At 33.3% G+C, this 20,733-nt stretch overlaps 2 protein-coding genes across 7 annotated transcripts; one reads left to right on the forward strand and one right to left on the reverse strand.

The window, feature by feature from the left end:
- LOC124832123 (YbaK/aminoacyl-tRNA synthetase-associated domain-containing protein) lies at positions 1-4,555 on the forward strand. The gene is made up of 12 exons (XM_047306250.2): positions 1-152; positions 247-306; positions 400-453; positions 568-628; positions 718-794; positions 1,462-1,511; positions 2,004-2,086; positions 2,456-2,526; positions 2,615-2,771; positions 3,867-4,012; positions 4,084-4,182; positions 4,284-4,555. The coding sequence occupies exons 1-12, from the start codon at positions 114-116 to the stop codon at positions 4,353-4,355; spliced, it is 969 nt and encodes a 322-aa protein (XP_047162206.1). The 5' UTR covers positions 1-113; the 3' UTR covers positions 4,356-4,555.
- Positions 4,556-9,147: 4,592 nt separating this feature from the next.
- On the reverse strand, positions 9,148-11,766 carry LOC124832119 (RING/U-box superfamily protein). Of its 6 annotated transcripts, none has more exons than XM_047306247.2 (4): positions 10,835-11,766; positions 10,032-10,067; positions 9,724-9,843; positions 9,148-9,366 (listed from the first exon to the last, which is right to left on the reverse strand). In XM_047306247.2, the coding sequence occupies exons 1-3, from the start codon at positions 11,706-11,708 to the stop codon at positions 9,812-9,814; spliced, it is 942 nt and encodes a 313-aa protein (XP_047162203.1). In that variant the 5' UTR covers positions 11,709-11,766; the 3' UTR covers positions 9,148-9,366; positions 9,724-9,811. The 6 variants fall into 6 exon arrangements, with proteins under 6 accessions (XP_047162203.1, XP_047162202.1, XP_047162199.1 ...); XM_047306246.2 differs by having other exon boundaries at positions 9,724-9,846; XM_047306243.2 differs by having other exon boundaries at positions 10,715-11,766.
- Between the last annotated feature and the right edge of the window lie 8,967 nt (positions 11,767-20,733).

Raw genomic sequence — 20,733 nt, forward strand, 5'->3', positions numbered from 1 at the left:
CACCCATATCTGATTGTTTTTTGGGGTTTAGATCAGAGCATTGGCACTTGTGTTTCCTCTGCCATAACAATCGTTTCCACTGCACTAGCCTCTCCACCATTTCGTCTCCGTTCATGGGTTTCTCCAAAGAAAACCTTCTTGCGCGCTTGAAGGTTCGTTTTTTTTCCTATTTAATCACTTTTCTTACCTATCCGTAATCACGAAATGCCTCAATCCTAATCCATCTTGGAACGTTACCATTCACAGGAGCTTCAGATTCCATTTTCCCAATACGAACATCCAGTTGTGTTGACCGTTGACGCTCAGGTAAAACCCGTTAATACAATACTAGATTTTCCCTTTCTTGTTCATTTTATTGTAATATTACATCTGATTGAGTGTCCTTTATCTTACCTTCAGGCTCAGTATGTTGGACATTTGGGGGGCGGGCTCAGTAAGAATTTGTTTCTCAAGGTGTAGTATAATTAAAGAGGAAAATCAAAGTCCATACACCTCTGTTGTTCTTTGTTTATAAATCGTTATGTTATGGGTATGCCCTGATTACGGCCGTCTTTTTAATTTAAACAGGATAAGAAAAGCAGACTGTATGTTGTTTCTGCTTTAGCTGCTACCAAAGTAGATCTTAAAGGTATGCATGATTTTGTGAACATTGAGAGTTTGTATTATTTTACTTCAATATGTATCAATGAATTTCTTTGTTGCTTCAAAGCTGAGCAGTATTATCTCAGCGGCTTGGTTTGGGAAAAGGTGGTCTCAGAATGGCACCTGAGGAGGCTCTAGGTGAAGTACTTCAGGTCTGTCTATGCCTCTGTTCTATCATTTTGTAGTTGGAACAGTCATTTCTCTCTTTAATTCTTCCCTTTTATTAGTAGCTGTGTCTATCTAAGTGACTACCAAAAATCTTTAGAGGCTTTTGCTCTGGAATTTGTCTTGGCTTCTTGACAGTCTTTGCATAAAAATTATGGATTTTTTTTTTCTACTCATGAAGTGTAAAATTTGCCCAATTACCTTGATATTTTTGTGCATTATATAATGTATAAGTTAAACAATTCATATTAAAGCATTCACAAATTACTGATTGAGTTGATGGCGGAAATTGATAAATGCAGTCAAACTTGCTCCGGACCAAGGATTTATCCAATTTGTCATGGAAACCGTTTCATAGCTTTTATCTGTAGCATATTCATCATCCTTATGGATTTTCCGCTATTTTCCTTGTTTAGCGATTCCTAATCTATATATTTAGAACCTTTTTATCAATCAATGTAAAACGTTCCTTGTAGTCTATTTTTGTTGCATGTTGATACTGCCGATACCATAAGTTTCAGTTGTATGATGATAACTGGTATTGTGCTTGGCAAGAAATCAATTATTATAAAATTTAAGAAGAAAATCAAGATTGTGTTGTCATGATTGAAATTATTGTATTACTTGATGCCGTTGTTTTCCTTATTTCGCCAGGTACCCCTGGGTTGTGTCACTCCGTTTGCACTAGTGAATGAATCAGCACGGTATGCTGTTTTTATTTCTTTGTTTGGTTATGAGATATTTAATATTTTTCATGGGAATTGTTCGGTTACATAGCCATGTTTACGGCAATACTGTCCCATTTTGCACTATTAAGATGTTGCAATTCGAAATCCATCCATCAATGATTTCCTTGTTGTTGCTGCTATTTTAGGCTTAAACCGTATTCTTCTATTTTTCTTCTAGTTTTCTCATCAAGTTACTTTGTTTATTTATGAAGTTCCTACTAGTTTTGAATGTGTTTGTTGCTTCTTTCCTGCCATCAAATATAAAATGATCTTCTCTTGAATGCTGAATTAAATCTGTGAATTATTAATAATGTCTTGACCTTAACCATACTTGCTTGTACTGTTTTGTTGATGTTTATATGTTTGCTTGACTAACTATTTGTGAACATTTTTCTGATCCACTCAGTTAATATATTTATAAGGAACTAATGTATTTTTCTTTCATGTCACATCATCTCCTTTCTGAAGAGATGTTTCATTGCTATTGGATCAAGGTTTCAAAACTCAGGAGCACTGCTTCTTCCATCCACTGTCGAATGACATGTCTATATGTAAGCAAGTAGATTCTTGTGAAAAGGAAATAAATTTGTTTGCGCATTTTACATAACACTTTTAAAGCTGATGAATATTACATAGATGCAATACTCCCCCTAGGGAATTCTTTTACTTGCATTTTCTAACACCATGGTCCATCAATTGATATCTGAAGTCCAAACAGGATTTCCTTTCATGCTTACTTACTATTTGACAGTTCGGAAATTAAATGTTAAATAGTGGTCGTATTTTGTTTTCGAATGACATCTTTTACCTCATCTATGCATCTATGTTGATGTAAGACAAGGTTTGATGCTCATGTCAGATCTATTATGCTTTGATGCACTAAAAGTTCAGTTAATATAGTCCTGTCTTTACAAATGCAGCTATAAAAGCATGCGATCTTGACAAGTTTCTTAAATCAATTGGAAGAAATCCCTCATATGTTGATTTGGAGGTGAGTCAATTCGAGGCACATCATTTAAAAGAAAAATCTTTAATTGTTTCATTGTCGATCATTATATATCTGCCTTATTCCTCTCCAGGCCAATCCTACAGTGGGGAAAGATCAACCCCCTGATCTAGCTGCTCTAGTTCCATCCGGTTCAGTAGTTTTACCCGATCAACCACAAAAGCAGTCTTCACAGGTTCCTAAGGATGCAAATCATGTTTCTGTTGGTAATGGAACCAGTGCAGTTTCAGGTAAAAAAAAAAACTATTAACAGCACTATTCAATGTTTTCATTTATCATTATTTGCATTGAAACAGCATCTACTTTATGTTTCTGTTGCTTTCATTTCTATGATTTGGTTAGTCCTCAGAGTAATTTGCACCTGTACGTTAATCTTTTAGTATGATAGCACTCATGTTTTTGCTTTCATTTCTACGATGCTTTGGTTGAGGCTGGGTCGATGATGCTCTAGTCCAGGTTGAGCCATCGATCTGGGATAGAGATATGAAGTACCCCATACGTCTGGGATAACAGGTTTTAAACACTTTATGTTTGAAACTCCGTAGGATTTCCCATTTTTAACCCACGCCTTATCCATTATTGACCCACCCATGCCTTGTCTATCCCAAACTCCAGTTTTTAGAATGCGGGCTGCAAACAAATCATTGTGAAACAACTTACGAACTTTTATATTAACTGGGGTTCGGTTGCTGTCCATACCCACCCACGTCGCACAAATTCACCTAACCAGTGAGTCAAGACTAAATGTTTCGCTGGTTCTGGTAACATGGGACATTTTCTATGTACCATTCAGCATATATGTGGTTTTTCCGGATTTTTGTAGCTGGTCTCACTAAATTTCTACACATACCTATGATTTTATATCCTTAATTTGAGATGCGATTTGAAAGATTTCGTTTAGCATCAAATCGTTTTTGGTGATGAAACTGAAGCAACCCCCACTGAGATCATAACGATGATGCTCTGGAGGAGGCCAACTTGAATTTGAAACGATTCATTAAAATGGACTTAAAGTTATTTGGATCCCAATGGTTCTGGATTGAATTTGAATATTTGAATTTTTGGCACACCACTACTTAAAAAGCTGCTTAATAAGAAGTGAGAATCTACCAATGAAACGCCCAATCGAGTATCTTATACTATTCGATGTGAGACTTAGTCACTTCATAATACTTGAGTCCCTATTGGACTGCTACATGTTTAGCGTTAAATATTTTTCGATTTCAGTACATTAGTTAACTTTGTAAATAATGATAGCAGAACAAGCTTGTTTATGGCCGAAATATCCTACTGCTTAAATTAATGATAGTTTTTTTCTGGTGCAGCCAAAGTTGTCAAGTCTTCTGATGGGAAAAGTACGAAGGGATCACCAACACCGGTAAAAAAAGTTAATTCATCAGGCTATGTTGCAGATGTTGGTCAATTCGTTGAAGAGATATTGCAAAAAACGTCACAGTTATTGCTTTCGGAGGTAAACAAAAATATTTCTCAGTTCGAAGTTAAGCTATACATCCTGCATCAGGCTGAAGAATGGTCATGCAGGTCAAGGAAGAGAATATAAAGTTACACGGGGAGCAGCTGGGTACAGTGGTATCTGACAGATTACAGAAAAACCTTACTTCAGAGTTTAAGAACCTTGCTGTAAGTATATGAACATGCTAGTGAGCTTTTCCTTTTTTTCAGGAAATCAGACCCTCCATGTTATGCAAGTATGCCTCTTATCATTCAATTCTTTATTACAGATGATATTCAAGAACACAGCATATACAGAAGGGTTTCATGCTGGTACTCATTATCGGCCCCCGCCCATGTGAAGGATGATTTAGGATTTGCTGGTATGAAAGTAAGAGGGCCCCAAAGTTTTTATCTCTAGTTGGTCAATGTTTAGTTTGTGATGACACCATGCATTGTTTGGATATTCACATATACTGGTAAATGTTACAGAATAGATGATTCTGATACAATTTGATCAGCCAAAAAAAGAGGCACATTAAAGTGGCAATTTTTTTTATAACCTTCACAATGATATAGTCAAAATCGAAAGCTTGTTTAAAGAATTTAAGTGGAGTATACTCGGATCTCATGGAAGTCAACTTAACTTGTCTTGAAGTAATCATTTTAACATAAGAGAAGCTTTTCTTGGTTTGTATTGATGACATTCTTTCTTAAATACAAAAAGGTAACTTAACTTCAAGTAACTGCTATGAGAGCCGAATCCCTTTCATTCGATTCATTAGGTTGGGAATAGTCCTTACTTTACTGAAAGCATAGACTGAATTAGGAATATTACTTTAAATAGACAAAAATAGTAGATCTAAATTTGGATGATTTACGATCCAAATCTTTTCTCTTTATGATCCTCAACTATTCACTCTATATTAACTATTGTCTAAAATGTTTGCCATGTTTTTTATAAGGAAAATGTTATTTGGACAACGAAATTTTGACACAGATTTAACAACGTCACGTGTCAGCTCTTGATTGGCCAAATAAATTGAAAATAAAACAGAGAAAGGGTTACGGGGCGAGGGGTATTTTGGGATTTCGAGGTTAAAATTTGAAGAATTGGGTTTCGCGGTTTAGGGTGGGAAAGACGTTCGTTCAACCCTTGTCGCTCTCTCGCTCTCTCGTTAAAATTTAAAGAATTGGGTTTGGGCGGTTTCGGGTGGGAAAGAAGTTCGTTCAACCCTTCCATATTGTGTCTCGCTCTCTCGCTCTGTCGTTCGTCTTCGAAGCTTCCATCTTCGCTGTCGTTGTCTCGCTCTATCATTTTTACTTTGTGTTAATCTCACTTATAATGACAAAAGTAGTGATTGAAAAATGAACGCAACATTATAATAAGAATTTGAAAAGTACGAGACCATTTTCAGTAAAATTAATGGTAATTAATGGGAAGGAGTTGATCAAATTCTGAGTGGGGAGATGGGTGTTGGTCATTGATGTAAACGCAAGAAGTGTGGAGTGACCCGTGATGAGTAGGGGGACGAAGTAGTGCAAGGGATGAGTCAGAGTGTTGAAAAAATGGTCTGGTAATCGTTTACAGAATCCTGGTAAACGATTACCCGAGAGAAAATTGAATTTTGTACATAAAGTTCAACACAGGTAGTCAGCCAGGTGAACAGGGGTCACCATTGGAAAAAAAGCTCAGTTTTAGGCAGTTCTGCACCTGTCTGAGGCTGGTCCAGGTGTTTCAGTGTGGGAGAGGGTGGTTGGTGATGTGATGTGTGTCCAAGGAGTGTGGGGTGACCCCTCATCAGTTGGAGGAGCAACCTCTGCAAGGGATGAGTGAGGGTGTTGAAAAAAGGGTCTGGTAATCGTTTACAGCATCCCTGTAAACGATTACCCGAGACAAAACTGGATTTTGTACAGAAAGTCCAACACAGGTACTCAGTCAGGTGAACTAGGGTCACCATTGGCCAAAAAGGTGAGTTTTAAGCACTTTTGCACTTTTCTTAGGCTGGTCCTGGTGTTTCAGTGGTGGGAAGTGATGTTTTGGCACCCCATGATGGAGGAAAAAAACAATGTTTATGAGATGAGCAACTTGGGTGAGATAACATGCTGTCAACTTTGACCTTTGCTGGCTATTTTACTGATAACTTTTCCCACCGACCTCCAAATGATGTGATTCTTTTTTTATTAGAAACTAGACTCAAAAATCTTTCCAATGACTACTAATTTGTATTTTTTGGACATCTGAGTTGGTACAGTTTATTCTTTCAAGTTAGCGTTTCATATATTTTTGCCAACTCTGACCTTTGCTTGTTCTTTTGCTCATAACTTTCTCCACCGAACTCCAAATGAGTTGATTCTTGTTTTGTTGGAATCTATACTCAAAGACCTTTCAAATTATGCCTTAGAAATCAAGTTTACACCTTTTTTGACACTGTAATCGATTACAAGGACACTGTAAACGATTACCCGAGACAAAACTGGATTTTGTACAGAAAGTCAAACACAGGTACTCAGTCAGGTGAACTGGAGTCACCATTGGCCAAAAAGGTGAGTTTTAAGCACTTTTGCACTTTTCTTATGCTGGTCCTGGTGTTTCAGTGGTGGGAAGTGATGTTTTGGCACCCCATGATGAAGGAAAAAAACAATGTTTATGAGATGAGCAACTTGGGTGAGATAACATGCTGTCAACTTTGACCTTTGTTGGCTATTTTACTGATAACTTTTCCCACCGACTTCCAAATGATGTGATTCTTTTTTTATTAGAAACTAGACTCAAGAATCTTTCCAATGACTACTAATTTGTAATTTTTGGACATCTGAGTTGGTACAGTTTATTCTTTCAAGTTAGCGTTTCATATATTTTTGCCAACTCTCACCTTTGCTTGTTCTTTTGCTCATAACTTTCTCCACCGAACTCCAAATGAGTTGATTCTTGTTTTGTTGGAATCTATACTCAAAGACCTTTCAAATTATGCCTTAGAAATCAAGTTTACACCTTTTTTGACACTGTAATCGATTACAAGGATACTGTAAACGATTACCATAGTGTTTTTTCTGCAGATTGGGTCTGCACTTGTCCAACTTGGTCCCTTCAGTAAGAATGGCTTCTTTCCCACTTCTTGGGGTCACCTCCCATCACCTACCACCCTCTACCACCAGTCAAACACCAACACCAAGTAAATACAAGTGGACTTGTGCTTTAAATTAACAGTTTTTGCCAATGATCACCCAGGACACTACAACTGACTACTTCAGTTCAACTTTCTGTACAAAACAGTGATTTCTCTCATGTAATCGTTTACGAGGCCACTGTAAACGATTACGACAATGTTTTTTCTACAGATTAGCTCTACACTTGTCCAACTTGGTCCCCTCAGTAAGAATGACTTCTTCCCCACTTCTTGGGGTCATCAAACATAACCTCCCAACCAGTAATGACCCTTAAATTCACTTGTATGGTTTTTTGGTCAACAAATCCCTTGCAGAGCTTGCTCCTCCAACTGATGAGGGGTCACCCCACAGTCCTTGGACTCACATCACATCACCAACCACCCTCTCCCACCACTGAAACACCTGGACCAGCCTCAGACAGGTGCAGAAGTGCCTAAAACTCACCTTTTTTTCCAATGGTGACCCCTGTTCACCTGACTGAGTACCTGTGTTGGACTTTCTGTACAAAATCCAGTTTTGTCTCGGGTAATCGTTTACAGGGATGTTGTAAACGATTACCAGACCCTTTTTTCAACACCCTCACTCATCCCTTGCAGAGGTTGCTCCTCCAACTGATGAGGGGTCACCCCACACTCCTTGGACACACATCACATCACCAACCACCCTCTCCCACCACTGAAACACCTGGACCAGCCTCAGACAGGTGCAGAACTGCCTAAAACTGAGCTTTTTTTCCAATGGTGACCCCTGTTCACCTGGCTGACTACCTGTGTTGGACTTTATGTACAAAATCCAATTTTCTCTCGGGTAATCGTTTACCAGGATTCTGTAAACGATTACCAGACCATTTTCTCAACACTCTGACTCATCCCTTGCACTACTTCGTCCCCCTACTCATGGGTCACTCCACACTTCTTGCGTTTACATCAATGACCAACACCCATCTCCCCACTCAGAATTTGATCAACTCCTTCCCATTAATCACCATTAATTTTACTGAAAATGGTCTCGTACTTTTCAAATTCTTATTATAATGCTGCGTTCATTTTTCAATCACTACTTTTGTCATTATAAGTGAGATTAACACAAAGTAAAAATGATAGAGCGAGACAACGACAGCGAAGATGGAAGCTTCGAAGACGAACGCACACAGAACAAAGTGAAGCGCCACGAAACGCGACCTTCGACCTTCCAAGAGAACGCACCTTCGTTTCCAATGGAACACAGAAAGGGCTATTTTCGGAATTTCAGTAAAAATAAGGGTTACGGACTTCCGTTTCGTAGGTTTTAAAAAAATTTTATTTTTAAAACAAACCAATCAAACAACGACACGTGGCGTTGTCAAAACAGTGTTAAATATGCGTTGTTGGAATATCGCGGTCCTTTTTATAACAATTGGACTACAATTTTAATTACTAGATTTTTTTATGAATCAGTGTAGGCGTTTTAATTTTGTTTGGGGTTCACGAATAGAAAGTTGATATATTCTATAAAAAAGAATTTTATGAACTCAAATGGGATTTTATGAATCTTATCAAAATAAATTTAATAGAAATGTAATGACACAATAAAAACTATTAATATTTTATTTAATTTAAAGCTACCTATTATAAAAGTTAATAAACTCATTATATAAAATTATTTGTAATTGGATAATATATTTTTACACTACCATTATACGTGTTATTTATTCGATAAAATATTGTTACTACTAAACGCTAATTGTGCGTTCGACCAGTTCGCTGAAGATGTAGGGAAGAAGGACATTGTTACTTAAGGATAACAACCATATTTGATTTAGGTATTGTATTCGATTACAAAGGGTTTCTTGGTTGTTTATTGTTATTTTACTTAAGGACATCTTCATGATTATTATTATTTTATTCACATAACATACCCAATCATCGATATCAACCGTAAAAAAAATTATCAGGAAGAAATTTTATTAAAAAATGTCTGGCAAAATATCAGATAACCATAAAGTTAATAGATAGGTAGCCTTTGTAATATTATTTTTTATAAAAAAAGTGTGCCAGTAGTGTTGTGATAATTGTCTTTGCCAATAACAGATAATATTTACAGTGGCAATATCATACGGATCTCGAATGTCGTAGTATGTGGTGATGAATCCATTTTTCAATTTGAGTGGAACTTGAGGAGGGCCATTTCACTTTATTTTTGAATCGTAAGCCCATGTTACCCCTGCAAAACGCATTTCATCCGTTGAAACTTTATTCAGAAGCAGGCTTTTGCTTCGGAACACAATTTATTTATGTATGGTTTTAATTGACAGTTTACACACCTCTTTTAACTTTAATCTCTAAAAATTATCAATAGTAGATTTTGGTCATATGGTTAATCCATTAGTCACGTTATTATTGAAGAAGGACAATAACTAAAACCTTTTTTGAGGGACTAAGTGACAAGTTTTTTCTTCAAGAGACAAAAAACGATAGATGTATATCTTAATTAGGGGATTAAAAAGTTAATTAAACTATTATTTATTTATTTAGTTTTAAGATGGAATAAAAGTTGAAAAGAGGCTTGAAATTAACTTACTGGGGATCATGACATGTTGAGTAGTGCCCTTTTAGACAAGCTGCAACCTAACCAGTTCATCAGCCTTGGATGTAAATAATTGGAGAGCTTAAAGAATGCAGCAAGAGGGTTGCCTCCTAACTGCTGCAAATGAAAGCAAATATGATGGTTACTTTTCAGTATTTGGTGCCTGTATTCAATCACTACAATCTAACACCTGATCAACATGCAGTTTTATTTTGTCTCATTTGTGGTACTTATATTTCTTTTCTCCTTAGGTTTCAAAATTCATTGGGAGAATCCTAGAAGTGTTAGATTTTGGTTCGTACCGCCAGAGAGTGTCGGACTGTCAGATGCAAAATATCCTGGCCAATAAATAAATAAATGGTGAGCCAAATCAGCTAATAACACTTTACACACTCATGCACAAAATCTCCTAAACTGCATCACATTCCAATCGAGTTCGTATAATCAAAATACATCTCAATTTGAGAACATTTATAGACAAGCATAATATCTGTAGTAACAATCAATCAAAACCCCAAAATATATTTAAACCAGTATCCAAGTTAACATTATATAGCTATCTTAACATCATTTTAAATTTTGCTCCTCAATTCAGAATTAACACACAAAAATTGCTCCCGATTCAGAAATAACACAAAATTTGCTGTTCAATTCAGAAATAGCACACATAAATTGCACCTCAATTAAGAAATAGCTCTGATAATGTATTTTAACCAGTGTCTCAACGAAAGAAATGGATTACGAAGAGAGAATTTGAATTTCGTAAGAGAACAATAATAACAACCCAACTCTTTCACCATAGGTGATAATTTAATAATTCATAAGATAGCATAAGCAAACAAAGAATGATTTAATTGAACTGAATGCAGCAGCACCAGCACATCACAACAGTGATGACAGTAACACAAGTATGAAACACTAATTTGAAAGAGTGATGAAGATAGAATAATAAGCAGTGAATTGAATAAAATTAATTATGATTCACCCCTGGAAGAAGCAGCAGCAACATTATTATTTCCTTGAGGGTGAACCCGTCGATACCTTGAGTTGAAAGGCCAAACCGAAGTAAAACGACGGGTCCACCTCAAGCACCTCCGCAACCTACCTTCATCTCCGCTTACATCAACACACTCATCCTCCTCCGACGAAGAAGACGGCACAGGAACCTCTTGACGGCACACTGGACAAGAATTGTGAAGCCTCAGCCACGGAACAATGCAATCCGAGTGATATATGTGTTTGCACGCAAGTTCCCTCGCTTCCCCGCCAACTTCGAATTCCTCCTGACAAACTGGACACTGAGAATTCTCCTTCAGATGCGCGCTCACAATTTTCACTGTCGGAATCGATTCGATGGCCCTCTCCGGCGCCGGCGCGGGACCCTGTCTGTCGTTTTCGGTTATCTGTTCGATGAGTTCGTTGAGTCCAGGTCCAAAGAAATAGTCGCGAGTGTCCACGGCGCGCGGGAGCGGGAATGGAAGTGGGCCTGGGCCGGGGCGGTTAGGAATGTTGTTAATGGACAGGAAGGGGTTGGGTGAGTCCATGGGCTGGAATACGATCCACGTGCGCGGGCGGGGTTGTGGGGGTTCAGGGACGGGTTCGGATTCGGGTTCGGGTTGGTGGCGGCGTAAGCGACGGCGGCGGTGGTGATGAACCGGGACCTCTTCGGGTTCGGGTTGGAGGAGACCCGGGAAACGGCGTATGGGTGGGTCCATCATGAGGGAAAGCGCTTCGAGCAAACGCGCTTCTGGGGAGGGGTCTGGGGTAGTGAAATCGACAACGAGTCTTGGGCGCGGCACGTTTACTTCGCATATGAATTGGCCGAAGCAGCGCGGACACGTGACCTCTGAGGGGTTATTGTTATCCACTGCGACGCGGACCATGCGGTTGCACTGGAAGCACCAGTACATCTGGAACGTTGGCCTCTCTCGCCTTCTGCCATTCACGTTGTTTCTCTCTCTCGGAGGACTCAACGACATCGTGGGTTGTTTTTGTTGTTAAAGTTTATTATCGGCTTTGAATTGACGTATGAGATTGGTTAGTGGAAGTAAAAGAATGTTATATAGGAGAAGAGGGAAGGATGACTTAATGGTTTCCATGAAGTGATTCTTTTTAGTTAGGATAAGCTTTGAGTTCAGGTTTTGCTTTCCACTGTTCCTTGCATGGGTAGGAAAAGGATGAGTGCTCAAACAAAAACATACCATTACAAATGCCAATATGTTTTCTTCTCTATTGGATTTTCCATGTTGTTTTGGTTCTTTATCATCCTCGCTTCATTCTGCTATTACTTCCTCTATAGGCCTGGCCTAGGTACTATTAGGATCAGCTTTCGACCAATCTTATGCTAACCTTACACTTAACCCTAAGCTAAAAAGGTTTAACGGCCTTTCTTCATGCAATTATGAAGACTATACATGTTTAATATTTTTTAAAACATACTTTTATTTTCTTAGAGTTGTTAAAAGAAACCGCTATTTGTAACTTAATAAAATGTTATTAAAACATATTTTCAATTTTTCAAAAAATTATTTAATTAGTGAGATATTTAAGAAATAAAGGCCAATAAATACATTATTAAAGCGATCAACACAATTAGTAAATATTGATTCATGTTTATTTTTCATGAGATTTTTTCATACTTCCATGATGATATTTACAAAATTGACTAACATTTACACTTGGTATGTACATTTTTTCTGAATGTGAAAACGACATAGGAGATAATAACATTAAGGGAATACACTACCTATGACATTCATCAAAATTAGGTTTGTCATTAACAATAACTTGTGGATCGTCTTGAGATGTCAAAAAAATAAAATGTCTTAGCCTTTATAGGGCCTAAATGAAATTATTTTGTCCTTCACTTAATGCAAAAGCACTTCAGAAAGTCAACCCTATTGATGTGACTCCAACCAATGGAAATCAATATCTTTTTTGTTTTCTATATGTTATTCATTGAGAAAAAAAATATTAAATGTATTCAACAATTTTATTGCATCAAGATGTGTCCAAAAGATGTCTCTTATCACCTTAAATTTGTTGATACATATATTTTAGTGGATACATTTATCGCATTCGAACATCATAATCAGTAGCTGTAGTTCAGTTCTCAAACCTCTCAATGATCATTTGTAAGTGTATCTTACATACCAAATCATGGTTATAATGTCCACACATTACCTTTAATACTCATCCCTCTCCATTAGAAATTGATTTGTCTATCAATTTATAAGGACAATCATATTTTTTGTGTGCATGATATATAGGATGAACATTATATTTTCTATACTTTCCACCTATTTTACATCCTAGCAATATAAACGTTTTTCTCCCAAGTTAACCATTAGCTTTGTCAGATTTTATAATAACAACAACAAAACTAAGATAAAAAACAATTTATCGAACTCACTCAATTAACTCATTACGTGTGAGAAAAATATGATCAATTGTAAAATTATTTGTGTAATCTCTCTCACACATTTCATTTATGTTCGTCAGATTTCAAAATTCGAAAAAAAACTTCATCTGATTTTGAAATCCAAAAAAAAACTTCACAGAATTTCGAAATTCGATAAGTTTCTTAAACTAGATTTCGGAATTTCAAATTTTGATACATGCAAAATATAATAAAAATGAATATAAAACTTTAAACAAAATAAATATAAAATATCAAATGAAACTTAAATAAGAAAAAAAATGTGTATTTGGAAGATGAACGAAAATAAAAATAAACGAGATGAGATGAAGACAAAATAAGCAAGACCAAAGAAAAGTTACGTTGCTGTTTAATGAAAAAGAAAGCTAAAGAAGACGAAAGACGACAGTAAACGCGTTCAAAAGTGACTTGAGTATATGGTCATTCAGTAAATATAGACTGATAAACAATAATTATTATTTACCTAATTTATTTTATATTTTACATATATTTGAAGGTTAAATTTGTCATATGATAATGAAATTTGGAAATGCAAGGAAAAAACTTGAAGGTACAGAAAGAAAGTTCCAATGGATAAGGCCTAGTGGGCTTTGGTCCAAGGCCTGCTTTATTTGGTATCAACACCACTAATTTTTGTATTTTTTGAAAAATCGTTTTAATTAAACATTTAAATATTAAATAATATCGAATTATTATTATTTAGAATTAATTATTTTAAATAACTTTTAAGTTAAATCTTGTGCATTACTAATCATTTATCTTTCAGAATTAATTTGGAGTTTGTAAACCTACATGTACTGGCAATGCTGATTTTAATCTTTCGATAATTAATAGCATGCATGACATATACCTTTTTTATTTTAAGCTCCTAAATTGCAATTGATTTGCGTTGGTGTTTCTTCTTTTCTTAACCTACCCAAAATAATAATAATAATAATAATAATAATTTATACAGAACAGCCTTACATTATAGTATATTTATTCAACTACTCCTTCAGTTCACACTGTCATACCTTGATTCAGGTGGCAAATTCAATTATCTTAATTTATTATGTTATGATGATGAGGAAGTCAAAAGGGGCATAGTTTGACCTAAATTCATAGGATGTGCTATTGACAAACATTAAAATGATTCTGTGGACACAAGGATTTATTTCTCAAATCAGCTTTACCGTTATTATCAGATAATTAAGTGAGAGTTAAATTAGCTATCAGAAATGATTATTGGGCAAGTCCTTTGAGGAAGGAGCTTATTTGCTTCAGCATTCAGCAATGTTATTGTATATAAAAAGTAATCCAAAACCATGAGAATCAGAGACAGATCTTTAGTGTCCCAGCAATTATATATATACACACACATGGACATCCTTCAATTACAAGCTTACAACTTTGTCCGAAACCATGACGATGAGAGAAAGATGTATATATACTGTCCTAACAACAATACATGGCATCCTCTAATTACGAATACTTTATTATTAATATATTCTTACTATTGTAATTCATTTATCGTTTTATATTTTTTTCATCCAATTACTGGAACATATAATTGTTTCTAATATGTTTACATAATCTAAGAGTTAAGATTTAAAATAATTTAATTTTTTTTCATTATTTTATAATTATTTAAAAATCAAAATTTAAGATAATTTAAATATAAATTTTTTATTTTATAATGTATTTTTTTAAGGACAAAATTATAATATAATTAGTCAATTATTTTTCTTAAATATAAGATCCTCAAACATCTTTTAAAAGACAAAACCTCATTACAATAGGATTAAGATTCCACAAGTATTTTCTATGATTTTAAGGAAATTGTTTAAATAACCCCATCAAGTATTTTAAACTTGATGAAGATGGCACATAAATAGCTATCATTGCTCAATGCTCATAGATCATGCATGCTATGCTATAAAATATATGGATGATTGTAACACAAGGGTCCGTCCATCTTCTACTGGGACTACATATTCTGTCACTGACAAACTCTGAATCATTATTTCAATTACTTATCCCTTATTTTTTTTATTATTGTTATTGTTAATTAGAGCTTGGAATTAAAATATTTGGACACAGTACTGTACAAATGACTTAATTACCTCTGCAATAGAATATTAACAATTTTATGAAGGAAATGACAATTGAAAAAGGTAAGAAAAGTGAGATGCAAGATTTTTGATATGATACTGTTGTGCAACTCGTCTTCTTGTTCTTCCTTGTTTATTAAGCAAATATTTGTGAAGATTGAACTGGGCCAGGGATTCATTAATCTACAGGTCCAATTGGACTCTTTGAAGAGAGGACAAAAAATCAAGTTAAGAAAAAGTAAAACCTTTGGAAATGGACCTGAGATTTTTTAGTGGCTGGGGCAGCTATAGGTGTTGTTATGTTCATAGGGTTTTTCAACCCAAATTGGGAACACAATGATGAAAATTTGGGACATCAAAATGATAATCATGGACTTACCTTTTGCTCTCGCACATGATGCAAGTGAGAAAGCTTTCGTTAGTGCGCATAATTCAAGTTCGAACTTCCCACCATTAATCATCAAATTATAATACAATCAATGTGCGACCTATACATCTCAGAACAACTACGTTCCACCACAGTTTAGGACGGTACATTTATTTATTACTTTTAAGTTAAATTCATTCACAATTTAATCTTTTCTAGAGTACCATGTAATTTAAAAGTGTCGTATATATAATAAAATTATTCTGATTTTTATAATAATTTTCCTACAATTATATTTAAGGGATTGCATTTTTCAAATTTCAGTTCCAATCTTGATCCAATAAAATATATAGGATTTATAATTTATATTTATTTTAATTAGATAAATTAATTTTGGATTTTATTCAATCTGTAAATTAGATTAAATATATATTGAATCCATTTTGTCAATTAAATTAAATTCAATTTCACAAGTGTATCTAATTGTACAAATAATAAAATAAAATCTAAATATTATTTTTTAAAATGATTTAAATTTATTTAGTGAATTGTTTTTATTTACTCATTCTGGTTATGAACATAAATATTTATTGATTCAAATTTAATTACAGATGAAATTAAATTAAAAGTATATAGAAAGTTACTAAATTAAAGTTATATAAAGGATAAGGACAAATATTCAATAAGATTTGATTTCATGAAATAAACTCAATGTAATTTACACAATATATCTTTAATATACTCAAGCATTAACATCATAAATTTAAACATTCTAATTCCTTAGATCTATGTGAAAAGATTAATCCCTTAGTTAACACAAAATTTGCATTAAGAAGAATTGTTTATAATAAGATTATAGTCTATGTCTAAAACCAAGCTTCTAAGTTGTTCTATTCTTATCTAAATTTCAAAATCTCTTTCAATGATTAAATGTAAAAAAAATAGCATAAATATCTAATTATGCACATGAAAATAAAAAAAAATACAAGAGTAATTAAAGAAATTATATTTTATATGAAAAATCTACATATAGTTTAAATATATTATATCCAGTCTTAGTGAATAGAAACTTTAGTTAATGAATATAGACTTTAGCTACACTTGCACAATTAGAACTAAAAAATGGATAAAAAGAATTGAATAGACCAAGAGGAAAACGAAGTGCTTGAACCTATCTTAGTCTCTGGTTACATTTCATAAAACTATTTTAATCTGTCGAAAACCCAACTTTTCAACTACTACAAAAACCGTCTAATAACTTCTCGTTGACAAGAGATTGCTTTTGTGTTCGGACTAATTGCTAACACGCGCATATAATATTTTTGCTAAGGGAGGATTTGCTTATATAGAAAAGTAGTCATATGACTCTTTTCAGGATTCTTCTCCACTACTAACAACTTCCTCTATGATCATAGGAAGAATAAAAAAATAGAATAAACAAGTGAAAGAACACGGTGAAAAAATAAGATGTGGAAAAATAAAGAAAAACTTATTAAAAACTGAGTGAAAACTTATTGTAAGAACTAAAATGGTGAAAAAAAAAATCCTTTAAAAATAAGGGGAATGTGTTTCATGTAAAATGACACCTTTTTCTTTTAAAACATTACTTCCTAGGATCACTCGTAGGGCAAAACTAAGTGGTTGTAAAAAAATGGTCTCAATAAAATGGTCTTAAAAGCTTTGCCTTTGATAAAAATTATCATAATTAGTTAATTTCATAAAACTCATTCATCCTTAAAATGGAGAACTAACATCCTCTTGCTTATTCAAAATAAATAACTACTAATATTTTGAATATGATGATTTATACATTTATCCACCTTCGAACATTTTAGATGTAGAGTTTATTTTATTGATTACCAATATTGAAATTGAATATAATAATTTGAAATTTAATAATTCAATAATCAGGTTAAACTTAAAACAAAAAGTTACTACTAAATTTTATTTAATAAATTGAATACATCTTTTTGTTTTTTAATATCAAAACTTAAAATATATTAATAATAAAAAAATATTTACTTATTTATTTATAATTATTATCGCTATAAATTCTTATTAACTTGTACTATACAAAGTTTCGGTGAATTTATCTTTTTCATAATTCACGTGACACCCATAATAAAAGAGCCCTCAAACTTAGAAACCATACTTTTTTTTTTCTGATTTTAAGAAACGTAATTAAACTATAATTTTAAATATATATATATTGTTTTAAACATAGTTTGTATATCGTAATAACAGTTTGCATATGTTACTATGATCTAAATTTTTTTCTGAACATATGTTAATATACATACATAAAAGTTCAGATTGTTGAAAGAATTTGTTTTGTTGACAGAAATCAAGCAAGTATTATGTTGGTTGCAGACGTAAAAATGTGTTGGTGATTGACTTTGATAAATTATATATATGGGTTATGTGAAGATGTGTGTTTGGTGACGTTTCGTGAGAAATGTTCCACTTTGGAATATTTTGAAATTTATGACTATATCAAAAGTATTATCATTGAATTGAACGATAGTGGCAACATTCATCTACCTTCTCTCTCAAGAAAAGGAAATATCTTTCCAACTAACCGACCATGTCTACATTTTTTGACCTAAAGACAAACTTCTTAAATGAAGGTATGATAAAATTACACATGAAACTATTTCATCAATATTGATGGTGACATTCTTTTCAGTTCAAGCCACAAATAAGGTTCTGAATTCATCAAACTTCAATGAGAGTTGCCGCAATTCTTTGACATTTTTCTAACTCTACTCAAAAACATTTTAACAAAATATTCTGTTTACCTGTTCTTCTTGCTATTCCATGCACATTAGGTAGTGCTGATTTTTATAGGTAGAGCTAAAATTAATGATGTCTGTTTTGCTGGTGAATCACCCAGCTGATTTGAGATATCATTTGAATCATGATCCACGCGGCTAATGAAGGATCGTGAACACCAAGTTGGTTTATAGCACAATCACCTCTTCAAATGAATTGAATCATTTCAAAACAAAATATATATATATATATATACATATATATATATATATATATATATATATATTTATTTATTGTATAGTATAATATGACGGTCAATCATGAACCGAGCTCTCAACAACTCTTTTGGTTTCACATAAAATAGTTAGTTGGACTATTGACACTTAATAATAAGAATAATTAGAGAGATTATTACTGGACCCTAATTAGGTCAGCATTAATCAGAAGCTCGTACCAAAATCTGTAAATAATATTCATATATAGTAGTTCATTACATTTACTATGCATTTATTGTCAAAACATTCAAATAAATACTTATAAATCCTAACTTTAGCATCAAAGTGTTTTTTACAAATAACACTCAATTTGACTGAAGTAACTTTAATATCAAAGTGTTTTCTGTAAGTAGTACCCGATTTGACTGAACGATAGATAAAAGACTGAAGACTTAACCTCAATCCCTTAAATCAAAGAGTAATAATATCATGCACACTTTTACATTCATTTGACACATAAATGAATGTAAAAAATTTAGGTGTATTAAAGAATCATTTTTCTAAACCAAAATATATATATATATATATATAGTTATAAAATGAGAAGAAATGCATAAGAAACTCGGAATTGCATTGTAAGATGTTAACATCGTATTGAGATTATTATCACTATATTCAAACTACAGAGATATTTATTTAGTTATTACTTTGAAAACACTTATTCATCATGGAAATGCAGATTTAGACCCATCTGTATATTAAAACACCACTTGAAAAATTAAGTTTTATAAGAAATGCCTTTTCGAATCTATATGTGTAATTTATAAAGTATTATTAAGTATTGTATTTATTATAACTTTACCAGATAAAAATTTCGAAATTATATATGCACTCAAAATTTTGTTTGGGTTAAAATATATTTTATGAAATATTAAATAATAATATAATATATTTGAGTTAAGTTATCATAGGAGACAATCAATTACGTGACTTGTTAGTAATACATATATCCTATAGCTATCATTTTTCTTTATTTTGTTTCTCTTTTTCTAATTTTTCAATACTTTTTTTATCATATCAATTAATATAACAAACACACAATCATTAATTATTAATTGAAATTAATAATATTATTGATGTGATAACAAAAAGTTATAAAAAAACAAATAAAAAGACAGAAAATAGATAAAGAGGACTTTAATCTACAGATTAAATAATAGGTGAAATTAAAGACTTTCACTTAGTCAATGTCTCTGCGGGTGATTAATTTCTTTAAGGTAATCATATCAACTAACCCATCACAAAATTTTAAAATATTAGATTGCTTTTTACTTTAGAAAACCTAAGATAATAAGTGTATAAGTATGTAACTTTATAAAAAAATAACATTAATTTCAACTGAACATAAAACAATAAAATTGGTGAATCTAAATGATAGTCAAGAAAGCTATTGACATTAAATTAATTGTGTGAATTGTCGTGTGCACTCACATATATTCACAGTCACATCATAGAAATGTGGTTCATAATCTTTCCACGTTGATGACTATGATTAGTCACTATTAAACTAAGACAGGACTATTATAATACCAGAGAAAATGAAGCATAACAACGTTTGAAGCATTTTGAGTTTTCATCTTACTTTCTCATCCCGCGCCCTGCTTCTTTGAACTAAGGACAAACTCTGTTTCCCTTTCTTTTTCAAAGCCTCAAACGTCACTATATACGTAACACTTTTTTTAGTTCATTATATTAAAATCTCCCTTATTACCACTAGGTCAAGCCTGACAGCTTCCTTCTTTCAACTGAACATATCCATGTATATAGATATGTGCACAATTTACATATTAATTAATTGATTACTTCTATTGGGCTAGAGCAAAATTATTGACCATTTTATTAAAATTGAGAACTATAAGCTACTTCTTCGTCACTCTCTGGAAGTTGAGTTGTATATGAAGTTGTCGATTTCTTCCTTTTGCTGTTTTAGGAAGGTAAATCAGAAGAGAATATCATTTCCGTTTTGGAGTATTGGAATTCAATAATTCAGACCAAATGGCTAGCTACCTGTTTTTTTGGCTTTTGATGTGACTGAGACCATCTAAAAGACCACTCATAATC

This window comes from Vigna umbellata, chromosome 2 (assembly GCF_029865625.1).
Source record: "Vigna umbellata cultivar VRB3 chromosome 2, Vumbellata_1.0, whole genome shotgun sequence".
In the NCBI taxonomy this organism is placed as follows: Eukaryota; Viridiplantae; Streptophyta; class Magnoliopsida; order Fabales; family Fabaceae; genus Vigna; species Vigna umbellata.